The 23,489-nt window shown below is 38.4% G+C and overlaps 7 protein-coding genes across 7 annotated transcripts; 3 read left to right on the forward strand and 4 right to left on the reverse strand. All coding sequences in view use genetic code 12, as the record gives it.

Annotated features, from left to right (window-relative positions):
• Window positions 1-412: 412 nt before the first annotated feature.
• On the forward strand, window positions 413-1,411 carry CORT_0C04750 (hypothetical protein; the record flags this gene model as incomplete). Its single annotated transcript, XM_003868705.1, has 1 exon — window positions 413-1,411. One exon carries the CDS (start codon window positions 413-415, stop codon window positions 1,409-1,411), a length of 999 nt encoding a protein of 332 aa, XP_003868753.1.
• A 34-nt stretch (window positions 1,412-1,445) lies between these two features.
• Window positions 1,446-2,084, reverse strand: CORT_0C04760 (Pac10 protein; the record flags this gene model as incomplete). Its single annotated transcript, XM_003868706.1, has 2 exons — window positions 1,446-2,010; window positions 2,068-2,084. 2 exons carry the CDS (start codon window positions 2,082-2,084, stop codon window positions 1,446-1,448), a joined length of 582 nt encoding a protein of 193 aa, XP_003868754.1.
• A 244-nt stretch (window positions 2,085-2,328) lies between these two features.
• CORT_0C04770 (Thi4 thiamine biosynthetic enzyme precursor) lies at window positions 2,329-3,390 on the reverse strand (the record flags this gene model as incomplete). The annotated part of the gene is made up of 1 exon (XM_003868707.1): window positions 2,329-3,390. One exon carries the CDS (start codon window positions 3,388-3,390, stop codon window positions 2,329-2,331), a length of 1,062 nt encoding a protein of 353 aa, XP_003868755.1.
• A 351-nt stretch (window positions 3,391-3,741) lies between these two features.
• On the reverse strand, window positions 3,742-5,058 carry CORT_0C04780 (Trm11 protein; the record flags this gene model as incomplete). Its single annotated transcript, XM_003868708.1, has 1 exon — window positions 3,742-5,058. The coding sequence occupies one exon, from the start codon at window positions 5,056-5,058 to the stop codon at window positions 3,742-3,744; it is 1,317 nt and encodes a 438-aa protein (XP_003868756.1).
• A 627-nt stretch (window positions 5,059-5,685) lies between these two features.
• On the forward strand, window positions 5,686-7,152 carry CORT_0C04790 (hypothetical protein; the record flags this gene model as incomplete). The annotated part of the gene is made up of 1 exon (XM_003868709.1): window positions 5,686-7,152. One exon carries the CDS (start codon window positions 5,686-5,688, stop codon window positions 7,150-7,152), a length of 1,467 nt encoding a protein of 488 aa, XP_003868757.1.
• Window positions 7,153-7,183: 31 nt separating this feature from the next.
• Window positions 7,184-9,922, reverse strand: CORT_0C04800 (Dbp10 protein; the record flags this gene model as incomplete). Its single annotated transcript, XM_003868710.1, has 1 exon — window positions 7,184-9,922. The coding sequence occupies one exon, from the start codon at window positions 9,920-9,922 to the stop codon at window positions 7,184-7,186; it is 2,739 nt and encodes a 912-aa protein (XP_003868758.1).
• Window positions 9,923-17,551: 7,629 nt separating this feature from the next.
• On the forward strand, window positions 17,552-19,123 carry CORT_0C04810 (Wor2 protein; the record flags this gene model as incomplete). The annotated part of the gene is made up of 1 exon (XM_003868711.1): window positions 17,552-19,123. The coding sequence occupies one exon, from the start codon at window positions 17,552-17,554 to the stop codon at window positions 19,121-19,123; it is 1,572 nt and encodes a 523-aa protein (XP_003868759.1).
• Window positions 19,124-23,489: the final 4,366 nt, after the last annotated feature.

Genomic DNA, 23,489 nt, shown 5'->3' on the forward strand with positions numbered 1-23,489 from the left:
TGCGTCAGTATTGTCAGACGCTTTTGTAACCCAAAAAAAAAAGATGTTCGGAATAGTATGTATCACATGATTAATTGTGACTGTCGAAGCGAGCGATTCTCATATAAGCCCAAACCTATTCAAATCCAAAAAGATCTGAAACAGTATGCAACAACTAAGTCCGGCATCATTCCTTGACTATTTAGTGGCCAATTATATTCATACTGTTCGAAAACGCGGGTGCCCGGGTGAAGTTCAATCACGTGATGCGGAAGTTAATATCCGTATTTTCGTTTATCGAACTCAATTTTGTGTTGAGTGAGCGCATGGACGTGGGGGGTGGTGTCACTTCATTCCAATACACGGCCACACATAACCAAAGTCCGGGCGTTCGTAAATTGCTTCCACATAACATTCACCTAGAATAGTAGCGATGGTTCAGTTGACACCAATACGAGGCTTTACAAATACCCCGGTCTCAAAGTCAATATGCATTATATCAACAATATTGCCACTCGTTTTGTCAATCTTATCCATAAAGTATTACTTGAACTTAGGCATTGATCCTTATATCATTGAGTACTACCAATTCTGGAGGCTAATCACATATCAATTATCCGTCATAAATGAGTCTGATTATCTACTAGTCATCCTTCTATGGTTCCAATTTAAAGTATTAGAGAGGTTTTACGGATCTAGAAAATATCTTTCGGTTATTACCTCCTTTGCAATAAGCAATTCAATTGTATGTCTTTTGGTCATGAGCCTTGGGCAGCTCTTAGTGTACTATGTCATGTTTATTGTAAAGGTGGTCCTACTTGGGTACGATGCAGGCAGCGTCCAATATCAAACAACAATTCTCAATACAATCATTCCTGGCCCACTCGGGATCATCTCGTCATTATACGTCACTTATGGCGCCAATATACCAGTATCCTATTATTTCAAGATAGTGTTAAAAAAGCCAAGTTCTGGTGGAAATGACGTCAAGTCCATAGGCCCTTTTTCACAACAATTGAATCTAACCAATAGGTTCCCAGTGCATATTTTATTCACGTTGCTTTTCTTCAACAACGGATTCAAATCTATAATACCTTGTCTGGTGGGATTATTGATTGGGAAATTATACACTTTTGAACTCCTACCAATGGGAACGTCGTGGTTGTTACCAAGGGGTTTTTTCCATATGTTTATAAATCCTCGTAAAAAAGTGGAGCATATTTGGCAGTATTTGCAACAGAGATTCACACACGACTATCAACCTTTATCAGTATCAAATACAAATGAAGAACTCCAAGATCGAAATGTGAGCGAAGAACCAGAAGATAATGACGAACTTTTGGACGAGACCAGACAAGAGGAAAGCAGGATTCGTGCCGAGACCCCTGTGCGACCATTGGGGAGTCAGTTCCTTGACACATTCAGATCGTAACCTTATAGATTGGAGTATATCTAACTATACAAAGTTATTTCTTTAATTGCTCCTTTTTTCTTCTTTCCACATCCCAGTTGTACAACCTGGCCGTGTTGACTTCCATGGTGGTGATGTTTTCTCTAAGAAATTCTAGATCCTCTTCGACAACCGCCTTTTGCTCTTGATTTTTGCTCAAACGCTCGCTCAAGAGCTCAACAGCTTCATCCAATGGGTATTCAAGCATGACCTCAGCCCCCAACCACAAATAAACCGACTCCATCTTCTTAACATCTACTGTAGCTTTACTGTACAACGTGTCATTGAGTTCGTAGCTGAATGTCAATTCTTCATCCGCATCCTCTTCATCTTCATCCTCAATTGCTTTACATGCCTTTATGTAGTTTATAACTTCCAAGTTCTTTTCGATATCGGGGATTTTTAGGTTAACATCAGCTAATTGCTGTTGCTTAGATAACTCCATATACTTGTATTGCTGTAAACGTTGTTGAAATTGAGACATTACTGGTTGAAATTCATTTTCAGGGTCTCTGATTATAGCATCCACCAGTTCAATGAAAGGTGCCTCTGGGATTCCCCTAGGATTGGTGTTTTTCGGTCTTTACGGGATAGTTAGTACCTCTAAGGTGTTTGTATGATTGCAAAGATTTACATACTTTAGTATCTCAGCCATTGTATGTAACTTGGTACTAAATGCTATTGTATATATTCGTTCTTTGAAATTGTTTTCTGGATCAAGATTTTTGCATCAAATTTCGCACAAAATATAGAAAGGAAGAAGAATACGAGAACCCAAACGTACAGCCCCAGACTTGTCGCAAACTACTACATTTTGTTGGAATATCTTCATCTCTTCATTCTTACTCTCTATACAAAACACGCTGTAAATTGAAATACACACTATTTATCTAAAAACCTCAGGCTTTTAAACCACCGTAGCAAGTTTGGTTTTGCTTCTGTCTGATGTCAATTGCATTCAACACAGATTCTGCGGCTTTGACCCCGGAGAGAGCCATGGCTCCGAAAGTAGGCCCCATTCTGTTGGAACCATCAACTTCAGCCAATTCCATACCAGCAATCACCAAACCGGGAACAATTTCTCTTGTTCCTTTGACAATGGCATCTTCTGCTTTGTTCATGTCAAGACCTCTCATGCCTCCCAATTCAAAAACAGATGCAGAGTTGGTTTGTGTTGGCTGTTGCTCACCGCTAGGTTTGAACCCAACGGTGATGTCCTTTGGAGCTTTTCCCAACTCCTCCAATCTCTTAGCAGAGAAGGCACCAAAAGGACCATCGTGGCCAGTAGTAGACAAAACCACGTTACAGTTGATGGTATTTGGGTCCATACATGATTGAGTGTCATGGTTCAATGCAACCAATGTCCAGTTGGTGACAACACCAGCAATTCTCAACTCCCCAGTGGATTCATCACGTCTTGTAATTAGATCCTCAACAGCGGTGGCATTAAACAATTTGACATTGGGGAACTGCAAAACCTTTGAAAGTAAGGTTGACATGAATAAAGCAGCGTGCTTGACGACAACGTAATCACCTTCGTCTTCATAAGCAACACCCAAGTTGTCCAAGAACTGGTCAGCTGGCTTTCTCAACACCATGGCCGAGAACAATTGACCACCCAACCAACAGCCACCACCTGGGGAAACTGATGCCTCAATAATAGCAATCTTTAAATCCGGTCTGTTCTTGGCCAAAACATATGCAGCAGATAAACCAGCAGATCCAGCACCAACAATAACAACGTCTGATTCTGTGTATTTGTCCAAGTCAGCAAAGTACCTCCTGGTCATTGCTCTGGAAACAGTTGATTCTCTAATTGGAGCAAATTGAAATTTTTCCCAGTCAGCAAATTTAACCTCGCCATTAGCCGCATTGGATTTCAAATTGATTTGACGGTTTCCACTTGGAGTCAAGTGGAATGTCTCAGTCGTGGTAGTTTGTAACATAGTTGGTGGAGTCATGATTGAAATTGGTACTGATGTAGAAATTGAAACCAACTGAGAATTTGGCAGAAAAGACTGCCCTATTTATACACCAAACTCAACTGTTCATAGGTTGAGACATTGTAAGTGCATAACCCCCTATTTGACTTTTATAGATTTTTTGGTTGTTTTGAATAAAACATTGAGGAATAAGAGATGGAATTTGTTAGCGCATACTTTGTCTCAGATAAAGTAAATTTTGATTTTTTATTATGCAGAGTAAAACCCTCTTCCATTATATACAGACCTTTCTAAATGCATACTTCTAACCAACAAAATTTGACCTTCTCCAATTTAATAGCATGTCACATGTTTGACCCGAGTTATACTCTATCGACTCCTTTCACTAAATCCTTTGAAGTAACGTTCCCGGAAGTTTTTAATATTCAATTCTTTTAAACCGTTCCGGGTCTCACCCGCATACAGTTCGTCCATTTTAACATAAACAAGAAGTCTTCGTGACCATTTGTGAAATTCCTGTTCGAGATTGAACTGTAATTTAAGGCGCTCGTGCTGGGGTATGATAGTCTCTGAAAAATCATCATTGGCTGTGGGCATCCAAAATGCCAACTTTCCTCCTACAGGTAATCTGTCGCCTGCAAACAGCAAGAGATCATCCAACATATCTGAAAGTTCATATGGCTTCTTTGGTGGTACAAAATCTCGCCTGAGGTGGGCTATTTCACCGTCCACTACGTTCTTCTCTCGACCAGCTGCCTTTTCTTCATTCTTAGCACCGAGTACTCGAAGTCCTTCTCTTACTCCATAAGGCGGATCACATATGATTGTATCTATGCCAAATCCTTTCCTTAACGCGTTATGAGTAAAGTCCATTGTCAAGACATCAATAAAATTGGCATACGTGCCGTAATCCTTGAAATTTGACTTAACGTTTTGCTCTGATCCATTTCCTGAAAGCATCCTCACGTCAATATCGGACCCTATTGCCAATGCACCAAAGTGGGCAGCCGTTACCATAAAAGAACCAGTTCCAGTAAAAGGATCGTAAACTGTGTGGCCACTTGTCACATGGGCCAAGTTACAGGTAACCAACGATAATTCCGCGTCAAACGACGTAGTTCCTATATATCCCCTCTTCTTCAAGTCATAAGTCTCAACCACATTCTTTTCAGTTCTTTCGGTTAAAGAAACAAGACGTCCAAACCAGATATACTTTGGCTTGTCAGCTTTTTCCATTCCAAAAACTTCATATTCCTCAAGTATGGTAAAGCACTCCTCTGGGTTTTTCAAATCAACAGCCCCTTCAAAATTCAAATACCCAAATGACTCTATAATTGCTCTCTTAGCTTTCGAATTTTGACGACCCTTATAGCCCTCAAAGTCGAACCTGAAGGTAGACTTCTTGTACAAGTCAAACCTATCCCCGCTATTGTGTTTTACACTCTGATGGAGTGTGTCATAACTTTCACCTTCACCCCAAACTTCGTATATAGCTTTTGACAAGACTGCTCTCAGTATGAACGAGCAGGCATCGCAGTCGTTCTCTAGCTGAACTTTAAGAAATGGTCTAGTTGGATCGTGTTGGGACAAATCCACATCTATTCCGTGTAAATCAGCTAGTGCTTCAAGCTCTGCTAGTCTGAATTCTGGGTATACCTGAGCTAGTAGAATCAAGTACTCTTTCATTGTAATTTGTAATTTGCAACAACTGGTGAAGATTTTTTAAGAAAAATGAATTTCATAGTTGTAGATGGAAGGGAGAGAGTTTGCAGAATTGTAGAAACATTTAGGTTGAGAACACCAAATAACTTATTTGATAAGGATCTTATTCATTTTAATATAGACATCAACTTCTTTATGGGTATTTCACGAGGCATCGCCTTCAACAGTACATGGCAGCTTGTAATACTGAACCATACACTCTACGCTACCAACTCTTCCATTGATGGTAATTTTTTTTTCCTTTGATGGAATTTTCCACTCGACAAACACAACTTGCCTTCAACCACTATAACAACAACTTTATCAAGATACTCCTGTGAAATAGTGCTTTTCGGAGATACACCAAAAGAGAACACTAATAGTAACCACACTTCAATTCATTACGCTTTGGATTGATAGATTAACGACATAGAGAAGTCTATATTGTATATCATATACATAGTGTGTTTATGCCTCAATAAACTAGCATATACATAACAAGTATTCATTTTCCCCCATACATATAGAGCACTATAGTCAGCGTTTTAGTTTGTAACATTAGTCTTTCAGGGACTTATCTTAAAAATAATCCAATTTAACCACAATTGAAAAATGTCTAATTTAGATGATGATGAAGCCCTCTTTGAGGATTTGTACGATGACGATAACACAAGTCCCAAAAAGGACACCCAAGAGGAAACCACGTCGAAGGAGAATGCTGTTGAGAAGCTGGCTGCCGAGACAGGACTGGATGCTGCGGTAGTAGATGTGAAATCTTCTGAAGCCCCGACAACTTCAACAACGGAGCAGACTGATGCTCAATCAAACTTGGCTCCACCACCCCCACCACCATCTGTAAGTGGTGACGCAACTCAGGTGTCAGCGGATATTCAGTCTGGTGAGCAGAATCAGCAAGCTAACTCAGACGCTGCCACAAATCCAGGACAACCGACCATGCCAGCATTCCCATTTGACCCCACACAATTTGCTCAATTCGCCAGTATGGCGCAAATGCAGGGCCAAATGCCCGGTCAGGTTCCGGGACAATTGCCGTCGGGTATTCCTCCACCACCAATTAGTGTGCCACCTAAACAAGCGGTTTCTGAAATTGGAAAGGATAGTGGTAAAATGTTCATTGGTGGGCTAAACTGGGATACCACCGAGGAAGGCTTGGTGAACTACTTTTCCAAGTTTGGAGAAATCACTGACTACACAATTATGAAGGATAACGCTACAGGAAGATCAAGAGGGTTTGGCTTTTTAACATTCAAAGACCCAAGTGCTGTAGATGTAGTTATCAAACAAGACCACATACTTGATGGTAAACTAATTGACCCCAAACGTGCTATTTCGAGAGAAGATCAAGATAGGGTAGGTAAGATCTTTATTGGTGGTATTGACCCAATGGTGTCGGAAAATGAATTCAATGATTTCTTCTCCAAGTTTGGTACTATTATTGATTGTCAATTGATGATTGATAAAGACACGGGACGGTCGAGAGGTTTTGGGTTTATTACGTTCGATTCACCAGACGCAGTGGATAGAGTATGTGTTAATAAATTTTTGACTTTAAAAGGCAAAGCAATGGAGGTAAAACGTGCTGCTCCGAGAGGTCAACACAATCAACAAGTGATGTTACAGCAACAACAAGCTCAACAGCAGGCCCAGCAGCAAGGCCAATTCTACAACCCGTATGGAGCCGGTCAATATGGGCAAATGTATCCTCAAATGAACCCCGCCATGAATCCAGCCATGAACCAATGGTATCAATGGTACATGTTTCAACAAGCCCAGGCACAACAACAGCAACAAGATGGCTCGTCAGACTCCCAACCTGCTCAGCCTCTTAATCCACAACAACAAGCTGATGATCCAGATTTGGAAGAGTCAGGCGTTGGTACTTCTAGAAATTCCGCCTCAGGCTCTCCTCCAGCTGGAGATGAAGGTGCCAATACCAGACCAAATATTCCACGCGGTCCAAAAAGACCAAACGGTCCTTCCAACTTTAGAGGAAGAGGTGGTTACAGAAGAGGTAGAGGTGGGTTCCATCCTTATCAAAGAGGAGGAAGGAGATATTAAATTAAGTAGTGTATATTAATAAAGGTGTTTTTTACCTTTTTCTACTCGGGCGAGCATTTTTTGCTCTTCTTTGCTCTTTCAATGCTCTAGCCTTTCTGATTTGTTCTGTTGACCTCAACTCTTGTTGTTGTCCAGGCTTATTGTATCCCTTTACTCTCAAGCCAGAATCAAGTGCCTTTTCAACCTTTTTCTTTTGTTTGTGATAATCATCTCTGTATTTGTCTGGTAATTTTGGTGTGCTTTGCTTCTTGTGCTTGAATCTGTGATTGTTTTCTTTTACGTCATCAACAGACGCCGTGTGTTTTAAGTTTCTTTGTTTCTTCCATTCATCGAATTTACCCGATCTAAAAGATGCTGGGATCTTTGTTCCGTTTTCACTGATTATGTACTTCTTGTCTGTGGATTGTGAATTGATGTACTTACCTTTCTTTTTGTCCCATTTCATCACTTGTTTATTGGCTTGTAGTTTATCATCATTGTCCAAGTCAAATGCGGCAGCTTGGGCGTCGTTTACAAACGAAGAAGCAATAGACAATTGCTGATCTTGAATAACTGATGCAGGAGCGTAGTGACTGATGAAATACTGCGGATCACGAGATGTCTTCTTTTTCTGCAATTGATCACCATCCTCAAATGCTTTTTGCAATTCATCATCATCCACTTGCTGTACATACCCACTATTTTCATCGTCTGTCTTAAGAAGCTCTTCCTCAATACCATGCCTTAACCCAGCCAATCGCTCTTTCTGCAACAACTCACGACGTTCCTGGGCCTTACGCTGAATAGGCGCTATTTGACGTCTTCTCTTGTGCATAAACTCAGCGAGACTGTCATTTTCCTTTACACCCTTCTTTCTAATCTCAAACACAGTCTCCTTGACGTTCCTATTTTGCAACTTTGCCAAAAAGTCTTCCTTCTTTTTCTCCAAGTTTTCACCAAATAATAAATGTTGATCATCCCATGAGTTTGTTTCCAAGATCTCTTTGCTTCTCTTTAATGACTCCTGTGATGCTGCTTGCCTGGTCCTATGGTACAACTTTTCACCTTTGGTTGCTACATCTTTCAAAACTTTAATCTCGTAATTGTTCTTTAGCAAGTTCTCATACAATTCTTGGAAAGTCTCTAAATCCACACGCGGTATAGACCCAACAACAAGTCTCTCTGTGTAATTGACACGTGGCGGAATATAAGAGTCGCCTTGTTTATTTTTCAACATTTCACACTTGGCTTCATACATAGATGTCAACAAAACCTTCTTTCCCAAAAAAAGTTCCAAATCTAATAAATATGGCAACTCCTTCTCATTGACAATCGAGTATGCCCAACCTTTGTTTCCTGCTCTTGCTGTTCTACCCACTCTATGAATGAAAATTTTAGATGATCCAGGTAAAGTGAAGTTGATGACGTTTGCCAATACCGGGATATCGATACCTCTTGCAGCCACATCTGTAACCACCAAAATCTTTGTAAGACCAATTTTGAACTGATATAATTGATTCTTTCTTGCGTGTTGATCCAAAGTACCGTAAATATATGACACTAAATAGCCAGCGTCTCTTAAAAGCTTTGTAATATATTCGACATGATGCTTTGTTGGTACGAAAATGATTGTCGACCTTTCCGAAGGAAGTTGATTTGCTGAAGGCATTCTCTCCTTTTTGAATTTATATTTCCTTTTCTTTCCGGAATCGCCATCGTCATCACTTTCCTCTGCTTCCCTTTTGTCCATTGCTACAAGCTTCTTTACCTCTTCGGGAGTACCCAATGGCATCTTGATCACTTCTTGCAAAATGTATAAAAGATTTGCTTCTCTTTCATTGATTTTGGTGGTAAAGTATGCCATTTGCAAATTTTCAGAAATCTTTGATTCAGCGTCTAAACGAACCAACACTGGATTAGTTAAGCCAGCTTTGGCAAAGTCCACCAAAGTTCTGGGTAAAGTGGCAGAAAAAAGTAACGACTGCCTATTTGGTGGCAATGCTAGTAATAATTCGTTTAATTGTTCGGCAAAACCCATCTCAAATAGTCTGTCAGCTTCATCGAATACAATGTACTGAACAGTTGACAAATCGTATTGCATTTCAACTTTTAAATGCAAAAACCTACCTGGGGTACACACTATAACATCTGGTTTGCTTACCATTTTTCCAAAATCCTCCTCCAATGAATCACCACCAATCAATACAATTGACTGCAAGTCAGTTCCGCGACTGAATTCTTTAACTTGTTTATAGGTTTGCAATGCCAATTCTCTAGAAGGTGATAAAATAACGGCCCTCACACCTGTTGGTCTTCTCAGTTTCAACTTCTCAATAAGAGGCAAAACGAATGCGGCTGTTTTTCCCGAACCGGTTCTTGCCATTCCCACAACATCTCTATTATTAATAATCAAAGGAATAGATTTCCTTTGAATGGGTGTTGGTTGTTTATAACCTTTCTTGGATATATTTGAAAGTAAGAATTTTGAAAATCCAAACGATGCAAATGAACCAGCTTTTGCTTTTTTGGCCGTTGGGTTATTGGCAGTGAAGAACGAAGTTAAAATATCGTCATCCTCTTCAGCAGAATTTTCATCGTCGGCTGCTCGAAGAGCTGTTAGTGGTTCTTGCTTACTCTTTTTCGCCTTTTTATTTGGTGGAGCTTCGGACTCATCATCCAGTAAAAGTATCTCGTCTTGAAACTCCCCACCATCTGAGTCGTCGCTACTCAACTCTTCATCTGATAGAGCTGCAAGTGCTTTTGCAATATTGATATCTTCCTCGTCCGACATGCTGCTTTAAACTTGGTCTGAAGTAATAGAGCTTTAATCTCATCTCCATCGCGTAAAAAAAATAATTATCTTAGTTGTATGTCGCAAAATATACGACACTGAAAAACATGGCATGAGGAAGAATGTATGTTTATCTCTAACTTGTCGGAACACAATTTTGTTTTTTAAAGATTACTTTCATAAGGAAGCACGGTTTATGATCTTACATTTCAGAGTGTCAAGGGTGCTCTGTCTACTCAGCTATAAAATGAGATGTAGACAAGAGCTCGGCTAAGACCAAACTTTTATCTTCTTTTCTTCATTCGGTTAAACTTGTGCCATATCACAATGTTAGCTGTGTTTGAATGAAGAATGTTTTTGAGGCTTTACTGTGCAGGGTCAATACTTAATATTTAATAATGCATGTGGGGCTTTTCTTTCGTCTGATTCTTTGAATGCTTTTTGTTCATCGGTTCAAAGGTTAACATTACGTTGGTGCATAGCAACCTGGGGGCAAATTTCTTTTATTACCCCCTTTTCGGTGCACAAAAGAAATGAGATTTCGGGTTCTATCGTGCTTTCTGCCGAGATTTAGTGTACCTGGTATTGTGAATGCTTGGGTGTGATGCAGGATGTCGTACATTTGAAAATTTAGAGGCGCAAACTTGCGTAAACTTGTAGATACAAGATTGTGTGCATTAATTTTTCGAAAATAGTAATTGATTTGTAATCTTCGGACACTTTCAATAGTGACAGTGCTATAGAAGGAGAAGGAATCCATTGTTTGAATAGTCCATTGTAACATCTGCATCATCTAAGTGGTCCATTTCCGGAATTAAGATTTTCCTATTTTTCTTTTAAAAGTCCATTGCCAACCGAGTCGTGGCTGAATCCCATATCGTGCGCCTAAATCAATAGCCATGTGCTTTCTGAATTAGCTTGTCCTCTTGGATTTATTGTTCTATCCTTTTAACTTGGGCGCTCTCTCTCCTGCATATGATGCCATGGTGCCATATCGGGGATTACAAATGCAGTTGATGTTAGACCACAAAATCATATCAATTCTGGTGTTGCAAATTTCTCTCCTGTCGGTCTGGAATTTCATGGAAGTTATTTTTAGGTACTACACAGTCAAACATTTCTAAAAGCTTGACCGATATTTTGTTCACAAGGATTCGGGGCGTAGGTCTCTTGGCATGTATGCAGAACGCGTTCCAAGCCAACCCGAGCTTCTTGGACAGTGGCTTTCTCACTTTGTGAAAGATATTTACAGCTCTTTTGCGGAACAAGAAGCTCAACATGCCGGATTTCTGCAACGGACTTTGTTGCTCCATATTAGTAGAGACGCAAAATAACACAATATCATACTAATTTTTTCCTCGACGAGTGTTCTGTTTCCCCGATTGATTAACAGAGTACAAAAGTTTAGGTTTGATGGATGATTTGCAAGTTTTTTGTAACAAAAACAATTTCGTAAATGACAATTTGAATACAGTGATATATTTGTTTTGGATTTGCCTTTACTTTGATTATAGCTACAAATTTGAGCCAACAAGAAGCTCCTGTCGTTAATTGCGAAAATATTATGGACTCTTGCTACTTCTAATGAAAACATCAATTCCTAGAAACAGGTAGTGTGAAAGGAGCAGTAGGTACTAACATAGAATACTGTAATATTGTCCCACCATCTATATGCAAGATCCCGCCACTCTTCACCGTAACTGCAAGATCGTTCCTGTGGCATTTCTTTTTAGTTTTTGAGATTTGTATTCTGTTTTTGTTCCAAAACAATAAGAATTTCAAATTATTCTTTGGTTTTGTATTACTATTTTTTCTCCAAATATGGAAGGCTCTTTTTAACAATGACATGATTAGAAGCTATCATTGTAGCATACTTCCATAGTTTAATACCTTTAGTCGAACTGTCTTTTATCGCCTCAGTAAAACTAAAGTTTTTAAACGAAGGAACATTTGGAAGGTTTCATTGACATTTGGCATTTGACAACCGAAATACATATAATTACACAAGATGACATGTATAGAGTCTTTACAATTTTATACACTGTGCGTTAAGGACTATCTGAGATGTGAAATTGGCACATAAAGAGAATATGAATAATACTTCATGAAGGATGAACAAAACCAACCAAGCTCGGGGCAAGCTATCGTGCTCTCCCAACGTCAAATGTAGAAAGGAGCACTATTTTGCATATACCGATACAATATTTTTTTTGTTTCTATTGGGTTGGTCTGATATCATATGCATGTATGGTGGATTAAAGGACCATAACCTATTTCATGTAGAACTATCTCGCACTCCTTGGCATAACCTTAAGGAGGGTCGAGATTGTAACCTTCTTCTGTTTCGTATATGCATAATTGGCTACTCTTAGGTACAAAGCATAGACTTCATGTAAAGAAAATTCTAATTTCAGATGTGGTGGGGGAAACCAAACAAGGTTATTGAATTGAGTTTAGTGCACACGAAATAGTGCACAATCAAAAAAGTATTTTCGAAACGAGATTTGCGATATGGCAACTATTAGATTGGTCGTAGTGCCGCACCATAAGCAGGTGCATGGTCATCAGTACCCCTATGTCAAACTTGGAGGGGACATAACTCTAAAATACAAAAGGTGCCGTACTAGTGGTCGTCTAAACAGTCATTCTAACACAATTCATAAGTCGAAAACAATGTAAGTGACTTAGATACTTTTGTAAACCAGGAAGAAACACTTTTTGGATGCACTTGTGTGACCTTAGCTTATGGGGGACATTCACAAAAGATTGTTTTGTTTGCCGAAATACGAAAAGTTGACTCTTTTTATCTCTAAAAGAGGATAATCGGTTTTGTGGAATGCACAAGGATTCTTTATATGCAAGAACTGTGATGTAACCATGCACTATTTGTGTAATTGCAGGCTATGAACTCCTCTTTATCTTGGACTTATTATCTTGGATGCCTACCCGTTTTCAGGAACGCAGAGGCAGAAATTGTGTAACCATTTGCTTGTCTTTGATTGGTATTCCAACAGAGTAATGTAGAGGGACTAAACTGTGTTTTCTCTTTAAGGCCGAACTTCCACGCCAAAAAAAAATCAAAAGAAAAAGGAAATGAAGCGACTGAGAAAAATTTACTTTATTTGGTCTGAACATAGTGACGCATGGCCTTAACAGGGAGGACGTTAATTTTATTACGAGATGAAAGCAACCTATTTTTAGGTCAATGAATACTACGACGAGAGAAAAGAGAGTAAATGACGTAATTGCTAAGTTTTACGACGAGAAACTTTAACTTTAAGCTTTACTTTTTTCCGTTTTGGAATTGAATGGTTATGATACCTGAGATAGAAGCACTGCAGTAACCATACCGCCATAAACGTTTAGGTTGCATAGCAAACATAAAAATGTATAGAAAACGAATGCTTGTTTCTTTGTTTTCCTTTAAAACGTGGCTAGAACAATGTCCGGAAACAGAAACTTTATGTTGGAGCAGATGATTTTGCTTGTACGTCTTTGCGGCAGAAAATTGACGGACTTTAGCAAAGTTAACTATCTTTACTGAGATTAGTTTATATTTTTTGTATCGTATGTCCCATACTTTATAATGCACAATGAACTATCTAATTATTTCGGTTAAACTTGTAACTCACATATTGTTTACAAAACACAACAATAAGCTCAGGTTTGGAATTTTTTTGCGTAGGGTAACACTTACGAACCTAGGTTGTGCTCTACACATGGTAGAAGAGGGATGAGTTGGTCCCTTTATATCCCAATGAGATGATCGAAGAAAATACATCAAAGCAAGGAGAATCAGTCAATATCAGTGCATATTATTTTTTCTTTTCGTCGGCTAGATTTATTAGTTTGCTGAGACAATAATTATATCAAAGTATTGTTTTGTGTGCATCAAAAGAAAGCTACTCTTAAGTACCATTGCCCCCAAAGCACCCATTATTTTGTCATCGAAATACTAATAACTTTAGTAACAGAGAGGAGTCGACCCCTCTTTAAAAGTACAAGAGTGGACATTGTTACAACGTTATTGTTACTGAGAAGGGGGGAGATTATGTTGAAACGGAAGAGTCCGAAACTTCTTGACTGCCCGTATTTCAAAAACAAAGGAGGGAAAAGAGAACCGTTCACGCACACAAGAATGAAAAGCATCGTATATGCGAAAGTAATCGCAGTCAGCATGTGCATGCTGTTTAGCGTACGAATAGGTAACAATGATGGACGTGGCATGGCTGAAGGGAAAGACGTTTCGGTATAACAGCAGCCTATTTAGCCAAGTGCAAGCGAACCTGCATATGGCTCAAATTAAATTTAGACTTTTCTCATTTGTTGTGGTAATAGCTCAATGTAAGATTGTTGCATTTTTTTCTGTGTTGAACGGATTTCTTGGTAAAAAGTGGTTTAAAGTTTGTATAGGGACCTTGATAGCAAGGTAGTCCCTTTCAAGTTTCTTCCTTGCTACTTGTTGATTCAAACTTTAATGAAACCCTTATTCGATCCCAAACTTAGTTGACTTGATACATTGTGAATTTTCAACACAAGAGTGGGGCAAAGCAAATGATTGGAAAATTGCTTAACAGACTTAAAGACAACAAGATATGTCTTTGTGGAAATATTTATCTATATGCAGGTAGTAGCCTTTTCATGAAAAATATTCAAAAAAGGATAAATAAACTTTTGTCTTTTGTACCTCATGCACGAGGTCCTAATCTGTTTCAGATTTTAGTCTTTTAATTTTGGTTTCAAAGAAAGAAAGTGTTCCATAGTTTGAGGATAGAGTTTTTGACAAACTACACGGAACAAAGCCATCTAATTAACCAGTAAATAGGACAACAATAAGGAAAGCTTGATCAACTATGCTCTTGAATAAAAATCACATGTAAAAGTGTGAAATTAACCTTTTACAAAAGCTTCGCTATTATTGCTCAGCAAACTGGTAGAGTGACGACAAATTAGGTTTTGTTAACAAATTCCATTAGGGAGATAACGTGAGACGGTTATGTGTCCAGATTTGAATAGCAACGTTGATAGCATAAAGCTAGGTTCTAGCAAAATTGAGAGTAACCTCACAAGGGAGTAGGTTTTGTGTTCGCGGACTTAATGTTTTGATACTTAGCTCGGAACAATCAAAAAAATAGGATGACAAGAAGAGGAGATACAGTTGTGGTGGAAGCAGATGGAAGCACGAGACACGTACCATTGAAGATAAAACCTGAAACAACGGTTTGTAAAACCCGATCCGGCTGTTAATCCACCTATTGTACTTTTGTGTCCGGTATATATTTTCTATTATGTTGATTCCATCTTGTCGAGATAATGATGTGCCTATGCATGTTTAGTCTTACCGAGAATCTAAAAATGTTAATGGTTATGAGAAGTAGAGTAGACATAATGCTATTCTTTTCTACTGAAACAAAATAATGCAAGAGCAAACGTAGCAAACGTAGTAAACGTAGCAAACGTAGCAAACGTAGCAAACGTAGCAACCGTAGCAACGGTTAGGGATATAAATAGAGAGAGTAAATCATAGGTGGTCTCAGGTACACATTGTGCTGATGTCTACATATGTAATGTCAATTCAAAAATAATTCGGCAAATCGACCTGAACGTAACGAAGTTTTCGTCAGGTACATGATTTAATATACCCGACATGCTGAATCAAAGATCATCATAGCCACGCACTGTACCGGTTTACCGCGGATGTGCTCCATCACTAAGTGCAAACGTATTACCTCCGCGTTTGTTTCTTTTTTTTTTTTTCTTTTTCTCACTTTGGTCATTGGAAGACAAGTTTGTCAGAAAATGATGACATCTACAGCCTCGAAGCCCCGAAGACGACTTCGGTCACTGTACGAGTTCGCCTAAAACCTGATCCCTACAAAATCTAACCGTACAACTACAACCGAACTGGTACTCTCCAATTCTAAATTTTTCAAAAACGTTCATGAATCTACAAAATGCATCACTCTTGAAGAACCTCATTTGTAAGCACAAAAGACGGAGAACAAGGAGGAAAAAATTTTTTTTTGGATCTATTGTCTTTGATTATAAAAACGTATGGACGTAATCAAGCAACGCTCAGATCAAATCGTCATAGTCTTGAGTGTACCAGCCAGATAAGGTACCCACCAAAATTTTGGTCGGCTGGCTTTGAACGGCTCTAAGTGCCACTCTTCTTGGGCCTGTTATTGTCACCTAATTTCTTCGTTTATGAAGTTTTTGACACTTTCTCATTGTCTTCTTTGATCTCCAGAGCAGTCTAAGAGCATAAAATTTTGAGTTTGTATTACATTCTATTTTGTTTCTAGATTGCTATCCCTTATGAAACCTACAAGAATGCATTGTAATTAAAAAGAGGAAAAAAAACTATACAAGCGACAAAGTTTTAGTTTTAGCTTAGCGCGAGTTTTAAAAAATGCGAATGACTTGAGTTGTTTTTAGAGTTTTCTATATTTCAGTTTTGTGTTGGTTGATAGGTGATGAGCAGCAGTTGTAATTGTTTAGTAGCTATTGTGTAATGAGTTATTGGTTAGACTTGGGAATGAAAAAAAAAGAAATCGTATTGCAATTGAATGTGTAGTGTGTCTTCGGCAAAAAAAAAATAAATTAAACAAAAAGCCAAAAACAAAATATTTTAATTTCTAATTTTTTATTTAAGCCTTCTTTTTGTAACCTAAGCTAAATCCTATCTGCAGCTGCTCTTATTCATCAGAGCATACGTACAACGTGTAATTTGCTTTTGCTATAACCAGTATTTTCTATTCCTGCATTGGTTTTCTCACTCTTTTGTTACTTTAGTGTATTTCCGCTGTTACGCTGAGTTTTAGTTTTTTTTAATTTTTCGTGATTCTTTTGTATTCTTTCCTTCTCTGTGTTCTGTGTTAATTTTTATTATTATTACAGACTTTCTTAAGCCCATTGAATAACAATAATAGAAATTAGATTAAACAATTATAAATTTAGCATTTGGTTTGTTCCTGTGCAACTTGCTAAAATTGAATAAAAAACAAGGTACCTAAGCTTTTAAAAAATATATATTTTGATCTAATTCCTCAGTGATTAGCTGACAACTACGAAAACAAAATTATACAAACAATCCCTTCCTTATTCTACAGATATTCTCGTTCCGGAGTATTCAGATAATTTTCATACTTTTTTTGTTGTTCTACTCAGGAACTGTTACACTTGGTTAAACATTAATTTAATTATTTTTTGTTTTTCAGAAGTTCCAAGTTCATGTTCAAGCTTCTTTGAGATTGTGGCACAGATTTCCAGATTTCCAGATTTCCAGATTTCATACAAACGTGAAAATCGTCGAAATAACTACTACATACGTACTTGGTCCCATCAACTCAGTCGTCGTTGTCCTCAAGTCAACATTACTGGTGCCAAACATATAGAATACAGGGGTTTCAAGCGCATACGAAGAAACTTAAATTTTTTTTGATTCCAGAACCTTCTTAATTCATTTAAATTGACTTGAGAGACCGAAGTGTAACTGTTTCTTGATCCCGCGCCAATCAAATCTCGGACATTAGAGTGCTTGCCTCCCCATTTGATACAAAACGGTCACACCCATTACATTATATTAAGAAGGTTTCCGTTTAACGTTATATTAATGCATAACACCAAATGCCACAACTACCCTCGGTATCTGAACTATTAGGTTCAACTAGAGTAGAATCAGCGGCTGGTGCAACAGTACAAACTTATCCCCATTCAAACTCCTATGATTACAACGAGAGGAAGGATTCTACTACTTCAATTTCTTCCCCTACAATCTCAAATGACGGATATAGGAGACAATCTACCGATAAATCCAGACATCAAAGACTACCGTCTATTTCCAACACTATTCTACCTACAAACAGCAAAAGGAACTCCATTGATACGTCGCCACGCTCCTCGGTTCATCTACCGAGTCTCTCTTATTCATTGATTCCGCGAAATAAAAGCAACAACAATATTACCACCAACCTAGAATCCCCACCAAGCTCGCGGAGACTGACAGAATCGTCGATTAGCAGGACAACCAATAACCCAGCAGCTCCACTGGTTCTTCCAAGAACTAACTCAGGAAACTACTTGCCTAATCAATCTTTCAAATTCCAGCAGCCACTGCAACAACAGCAATCGATACAGCAACACGAGGAATCTCTGAAGTCAGGGATTGTGCGGCCACAGGTTGGCTCGCCAATAGGAAGCGCAGATAAGCTTCAAACGTTGCACATGTATAACAATTCGCCATCTAATTTGCACATGCAACCGCCTCCACCCCCTCCTCCACCATTACAGCCCCTGTTCTCATCCCAGACTCAATCAAATTCAAATACAGTGTCTCCTACACATAATCCTCTAACACTGGAAATAGCCGCTGACCACATCAACACTGCCACTGTTCCTCAACATATAAATTTACCACTTACAACACCCTCACATGGTAACCCACATGGTAACCCAGCCTTCCTAATATCCAAAAGTGCCCCAACAAGTACAACTACCACTTCGTATCCGCTGTATTTCTACCAAGCAGCACCGCCAGGTGACATACAAGTGAGGCCTCCTCAAGAACATTACTTCACCCAACATGCTCCACAGGCCACATCTATTCCAACTCAAACGCCCCCACCAACTTCTTCACGTAATCAAAACCAAGTTGTAGCTGGCCCTGGATACTACATTGTTCAACAACCACAACAAATTCCACTTCCACCAACGGCGCCACAACAACAAGTACAAGCATATGCGCATCCACTTCCCCCGCATTCACTACACCACCAAGCCCCTTTATACCAAACACAACAAGGGTTTCATGATCAAGTACATTATGATCCACATAGGCCACCAGCTTCAGGCGCTTTAGTAGGTCCACCACACATGTACGCTTACAATGTTCCTTACAGTGACGAAAACAATGCTCTTGTCAATAAGCGCAAAATTATCAAACGAAGAACAAGAACTGGCTGTTTAACATGTAGAAAGAGGAGAATAAAGTGTGATGAGAGAAAACCATCATGTTTCAATTGTGAACGCCTGAAGAAGGTTTGTTTGGGATATGAAAATTTGTCGAACTTACAACCAAGGAAAAGAACAAGAGATACAAGCCTAGACTTGCCAACCACTGAGGGAGGTGCTACTTTGAATCAACAACCACAAGATGTCCAACAACAAGTACACGATGATAGGAGAAGCAACGGTTTATGACGTTTCAGTGGCGTTGCAGGATCAGAAAAAGACTCGACGGTCGAACCGTCTACTCAGAAGTACATAATGGCAACGCTGGAAAATCCGAGCGGGATTATCACATTCGTTACACTAAGCCAATGTAGTACCACACTCGCTTCTATTGTATAGGTAGATACAATAACAGATGTTTTGACAATTGGTACTATTTTTGTAGACCATTTAAATTAAGCTCTAGGTGCATCAATTCAAAAGTTGTTGTTCCTTGATGCATAAACTTTTCTCTACTGCTGTCAATATGCAAAAGCATAATTATAATATGTTACAAAAAATATTATATAGAGTTAAACCCTATTCATGTTATTACTCCCTGATGATAGTTTTGACGTAATTGTAACTCAAGAAAAAATCTCGTAAATGGGTCGGAGTAAAGTGTACCTTTTGAGACACAATACATCGCAGTGGATGGAATGAAACGAAGGAGAGTGTAGTTGCCAGGTACAACCAAGGGTACACAAATGACCGCCCCAATTAACACAAGACAAAAACAATACAAATAAGCATATGTTTGAATAATAGTGGTTTCCTTTTGTTGACCAATTGTGATGTATCTATCACCATATTAAGTAATAATTTTATTTGTTTGTTTATAATTCAAATTTTAACGAATTACAAAATGATGATTGCATAAACAAAAGTAATTTATTATTATAATATTACGCACTAAAAATTACTCTACAGCAAAGTGAACTTTGTGTAAGAAGCTTCTAAAGGACGTGTACCAACTGTCAAAAGTTTTTAAACAATAGTGAATGAAAACAAGTAAACAAAGCATTAGCAAACTTTCTACTGATAAATTAGATAATCACGATAGCTGTATGAGAACAATGTTCGTAATTTGTTAGAGGCGTCGACAGACACTGTTGTGAGATCCACTACTGTTCGTTCTTTTGCTTCAATGTGCTAGGCTATGGGTAAACTTTGAAATGCATATGAATTAGCCAGTACTCCATATATTCGCAAAATAGTAGTTGCAAACTAAAACATGGAACTACTCAAAGTCACCTTTCCAACAAACATTAGGCCCAGCAAGATGGCTATGAAACCATACAGGAGGAGTGATGATGCTTGTATTGTTGAAAGAAGTAATAAGCGCTTTCAAGAGAACAATAGGGGTTTTGTGTTTTGTGTTTGATAGTTTTTTGTACAATTTGACCAAAACACCTATGAATTAGGGTAATCAAGGAAGACCCACGTTACCCACGGAAGCAGTTATCAAACGTTTGCTTGTATAAAAGAACGACCTCTGACCAATCAAGTTCAGGTAAAGGTTAGCGTTTTGAAACCACCGCAACAGCGCAATCTTAATTACAGAAAAAGGATTAGAGTACCTCCTACATCTTTTTTCTTCCCTGATTGGGGGAGACTTTATTTAGAAATACAAATCCTATTGTTCTCATAACCAGACTCCACAGAGAGCTATGCAAAGAAATTTTCAAAGCTTCTCTTAGATTTATTTACCCAACAAAGTGAAATTGAATGAAATTGGGGATATTCTAGATTGCTACGTTTCTTTTGTGTTTCTTTTTGGATTCTATCTTGACAAAAACTCATTATTATGACTCTTTGAGTCGAGACCGGCTAGTTGTAACCGTCAACTTGGGTTTTTCATTATCAAGACGATATCAACTAGGAGCAAATTTCTTTTTTCCGTTTTCAAAATTCCACTTTTTAATGTGGGGGAGAAACTATGTACTGAAAAGTTACACCACACTGTATAATGCACAAATGGTAAAAGGACTGATGTCTCAATTGATAAAGCTACTTTGACAGATTATATTTATTTTTCTTTTTTGTCTTGACTCTTAGCCTAGAGATAACAAATCAATCACGTTTCACAATTGGTTATGAAAAAAGCTAAATAACAACCGAAAGCTAAAAGTTAGTTATGGGTAAATTGTGCCATCGTTTCAAACCGAAATGGTCTTTAAGTCTCCGCTTATATTTGTGGCAACAAGCTTTATAGTGACGTAGACCTTACCTTCTTTTGTGTTCAAATGAGTAGGGGCAGGTATACACGAATTATAATATAACTTTTGCCTGTGCTGTTGCATATGTAAGCGACAAATAAACTTTTACATTTATGCATCATTTCCAATCCTTGGCCGCCTTGATTAATAGTAGTTACATTACAGCATTTAGTAATTCGTAACCGAATCCTCAGCAATCTTTTCAAAAATAAGCTCGAAACTCAACGCCCGCTTTATGCGATCTCCCCTTGACTAATCGTGTTTGGTTATTGTTTTTTTTGTTGGGGAAACATAGCTTTATGGAATTTTCAACGGATTTGTAAAACCTTGTAGTCAAACGTTTGCCGGATTTATCACTGAATTGTAGAGAGGTGGCTTGGGAAAGGGGAGAAACACATTTGAGTTTGCTAGTTGCGTGTAATAGCAACAGTTCTTGTAGAAGATCACTGAGTGGGGTTTATACAAACTATCTTTACTTGGCGTACAACTAGTTCGATATGTACTATGATGATGGTTTGATTGCAGAAGAATCAGTACGACAGGGGCCAAGTTGCAATGTAACGATAAGCAGTTCACCCAGAAAAATCATTTTACATCACTGTTTGCTCATTTAATAACCAGACTTGCAACTCACACGAAATTCCTTGTTCTCAATGAACCATTTGGCAATTGTGTTGTATAGAAAGTGTCCCACAACCTCGCTATCTGAACCTTCACTCTTATGACGCATGAAATCGCACAATAAATTGCTGTTTTTTAACCGCATTGCAGAGAGGGGTCGATGCTATGATTAGTTTAAAACTTGATTCACATAGTATTCATCTTGGATCGAAATTATTAAGCCTCTTGACCTCATCAATAAACGCAGAGCCGTAAAGCGCCAACTCTTTCTGGTTTCACATAGCCTAATCCGACACAGACAAGGAAAGCATCACACTATCACGAGCTTTGCTACGTTATACCTTTCAATTTCATGAAATGTCCGATTGGCAATGCTCGTGTTTCACATTTCATCAAAGCATTGTGAAACGTTTGAAGCTAACTCATCGTGAGTTGAAACCCTTTTGAAATGGTTTATCACCCCACTAGGGAATACAATCAAACATACTTGCACCGCATAAACATCAGTCGATAGTGAATAAAGCTTTTTAATTAATGGCGTTTAGGTGCAGATCAGTTTCCGAACCGCTTAACGCTTTTCAAAGTCGCACAATAATTGTAAGATCTGATGTACACGAATCATTTATCAAAATAGAGGGTGCGGGGATCTTCTAAGAGTTGCTCTACCATGTCAGAGTAGGAGCGAATGTTAAAAAAATCCCACATTTGAAAAGAAAACTGGACAAATCAATTCTGAGTTGAACTCTATTTACAAATTTCAACATAAAGAAGTAGAGTTTTAATGGTAGTGTAGTCAAGTTCGCGTTGTCAAGTAGTAATTTGGAGCTCGAATCAGCCAACGCAACTACAAGCGAGAATTTGCTTTGGCTATGAGACTTCGAATGAAAGTACACCGTACTGAGACTTTTACTTTCTGCTGAATTGACAACCCCCCTGAGCAGGCTAGTCAAATCTCAGAAACACTTAATGTAAATTGAACATGCATTCAATCTTGAGTGATTCCAAACACCCACTTCGAAATGAAATTGATGTTCGCCAGTCGACCACGCACACCCAGTCTTGTTCGTTCCAGTCTAATGTCCGAAGTAGTCAAATTCTAACATTCATCCTCTTGTGTCCAATATCAATGTTGAATGACAATTGCTCCAATCATAGGACTCCTCCCTCCTTTACTTACCCACCAATCTGTTCTCTTTTGGATCAGTCGTGTACTTGAGAATTTCAGGTTGCAAAAGAAGAGAGAAAAAAAATATAATTTGCGGCGCTCCGAAAATTTTAGTTCGCCGAAAGAGTAGTAGTAATAAAGCGGCGTTGCTTCCAAAAACTGCAAGCGATAAAAATTGGGCTGAGGCAAAGAGACATCTTAAGGGTGAATGAACGAAGTAACTTTTCTGTGAATGAGGCTTAGAAGCCTTTTTTGGTGATATCCTTGTTACTTTACAACTTTAGACACGAATGCAACCTTGAATATAGTTTTAAATTAAGTTTGTAGGAAGTGCTGTATTGCCGTGTCTGAATTTCTTTTTCCATATCATGCCAAAAAAACTTAAACGACATCTGTCAACACGACAGTGTAGTAAAACTTTCTTATGGATAAGTAATACACTAATACAAGTGCAGTTAGAAAGTTGGTGTCTAGTGTCTTCACGTTTCAATTCTTCGATTAACAGTGTATCATTCTTATCAGACTTCCTTTAACAATTATTTTATTTTTTATTTTTTTTCTTACTATATTG

Source organism: Candida orthopsilosis (genome assembly GCF_000315875.1).
Source record: "Candida orthopsilosis Co 90-125, chromosome 3 draft sequence".
Taxonomy (NCBI): Eukaryota; Fungi; Ascomycota; class Pichiomycetes; order Serinales; family Debaryomycetaceae; genus Lodderomyces; species Lodderomyces orthopsilosis.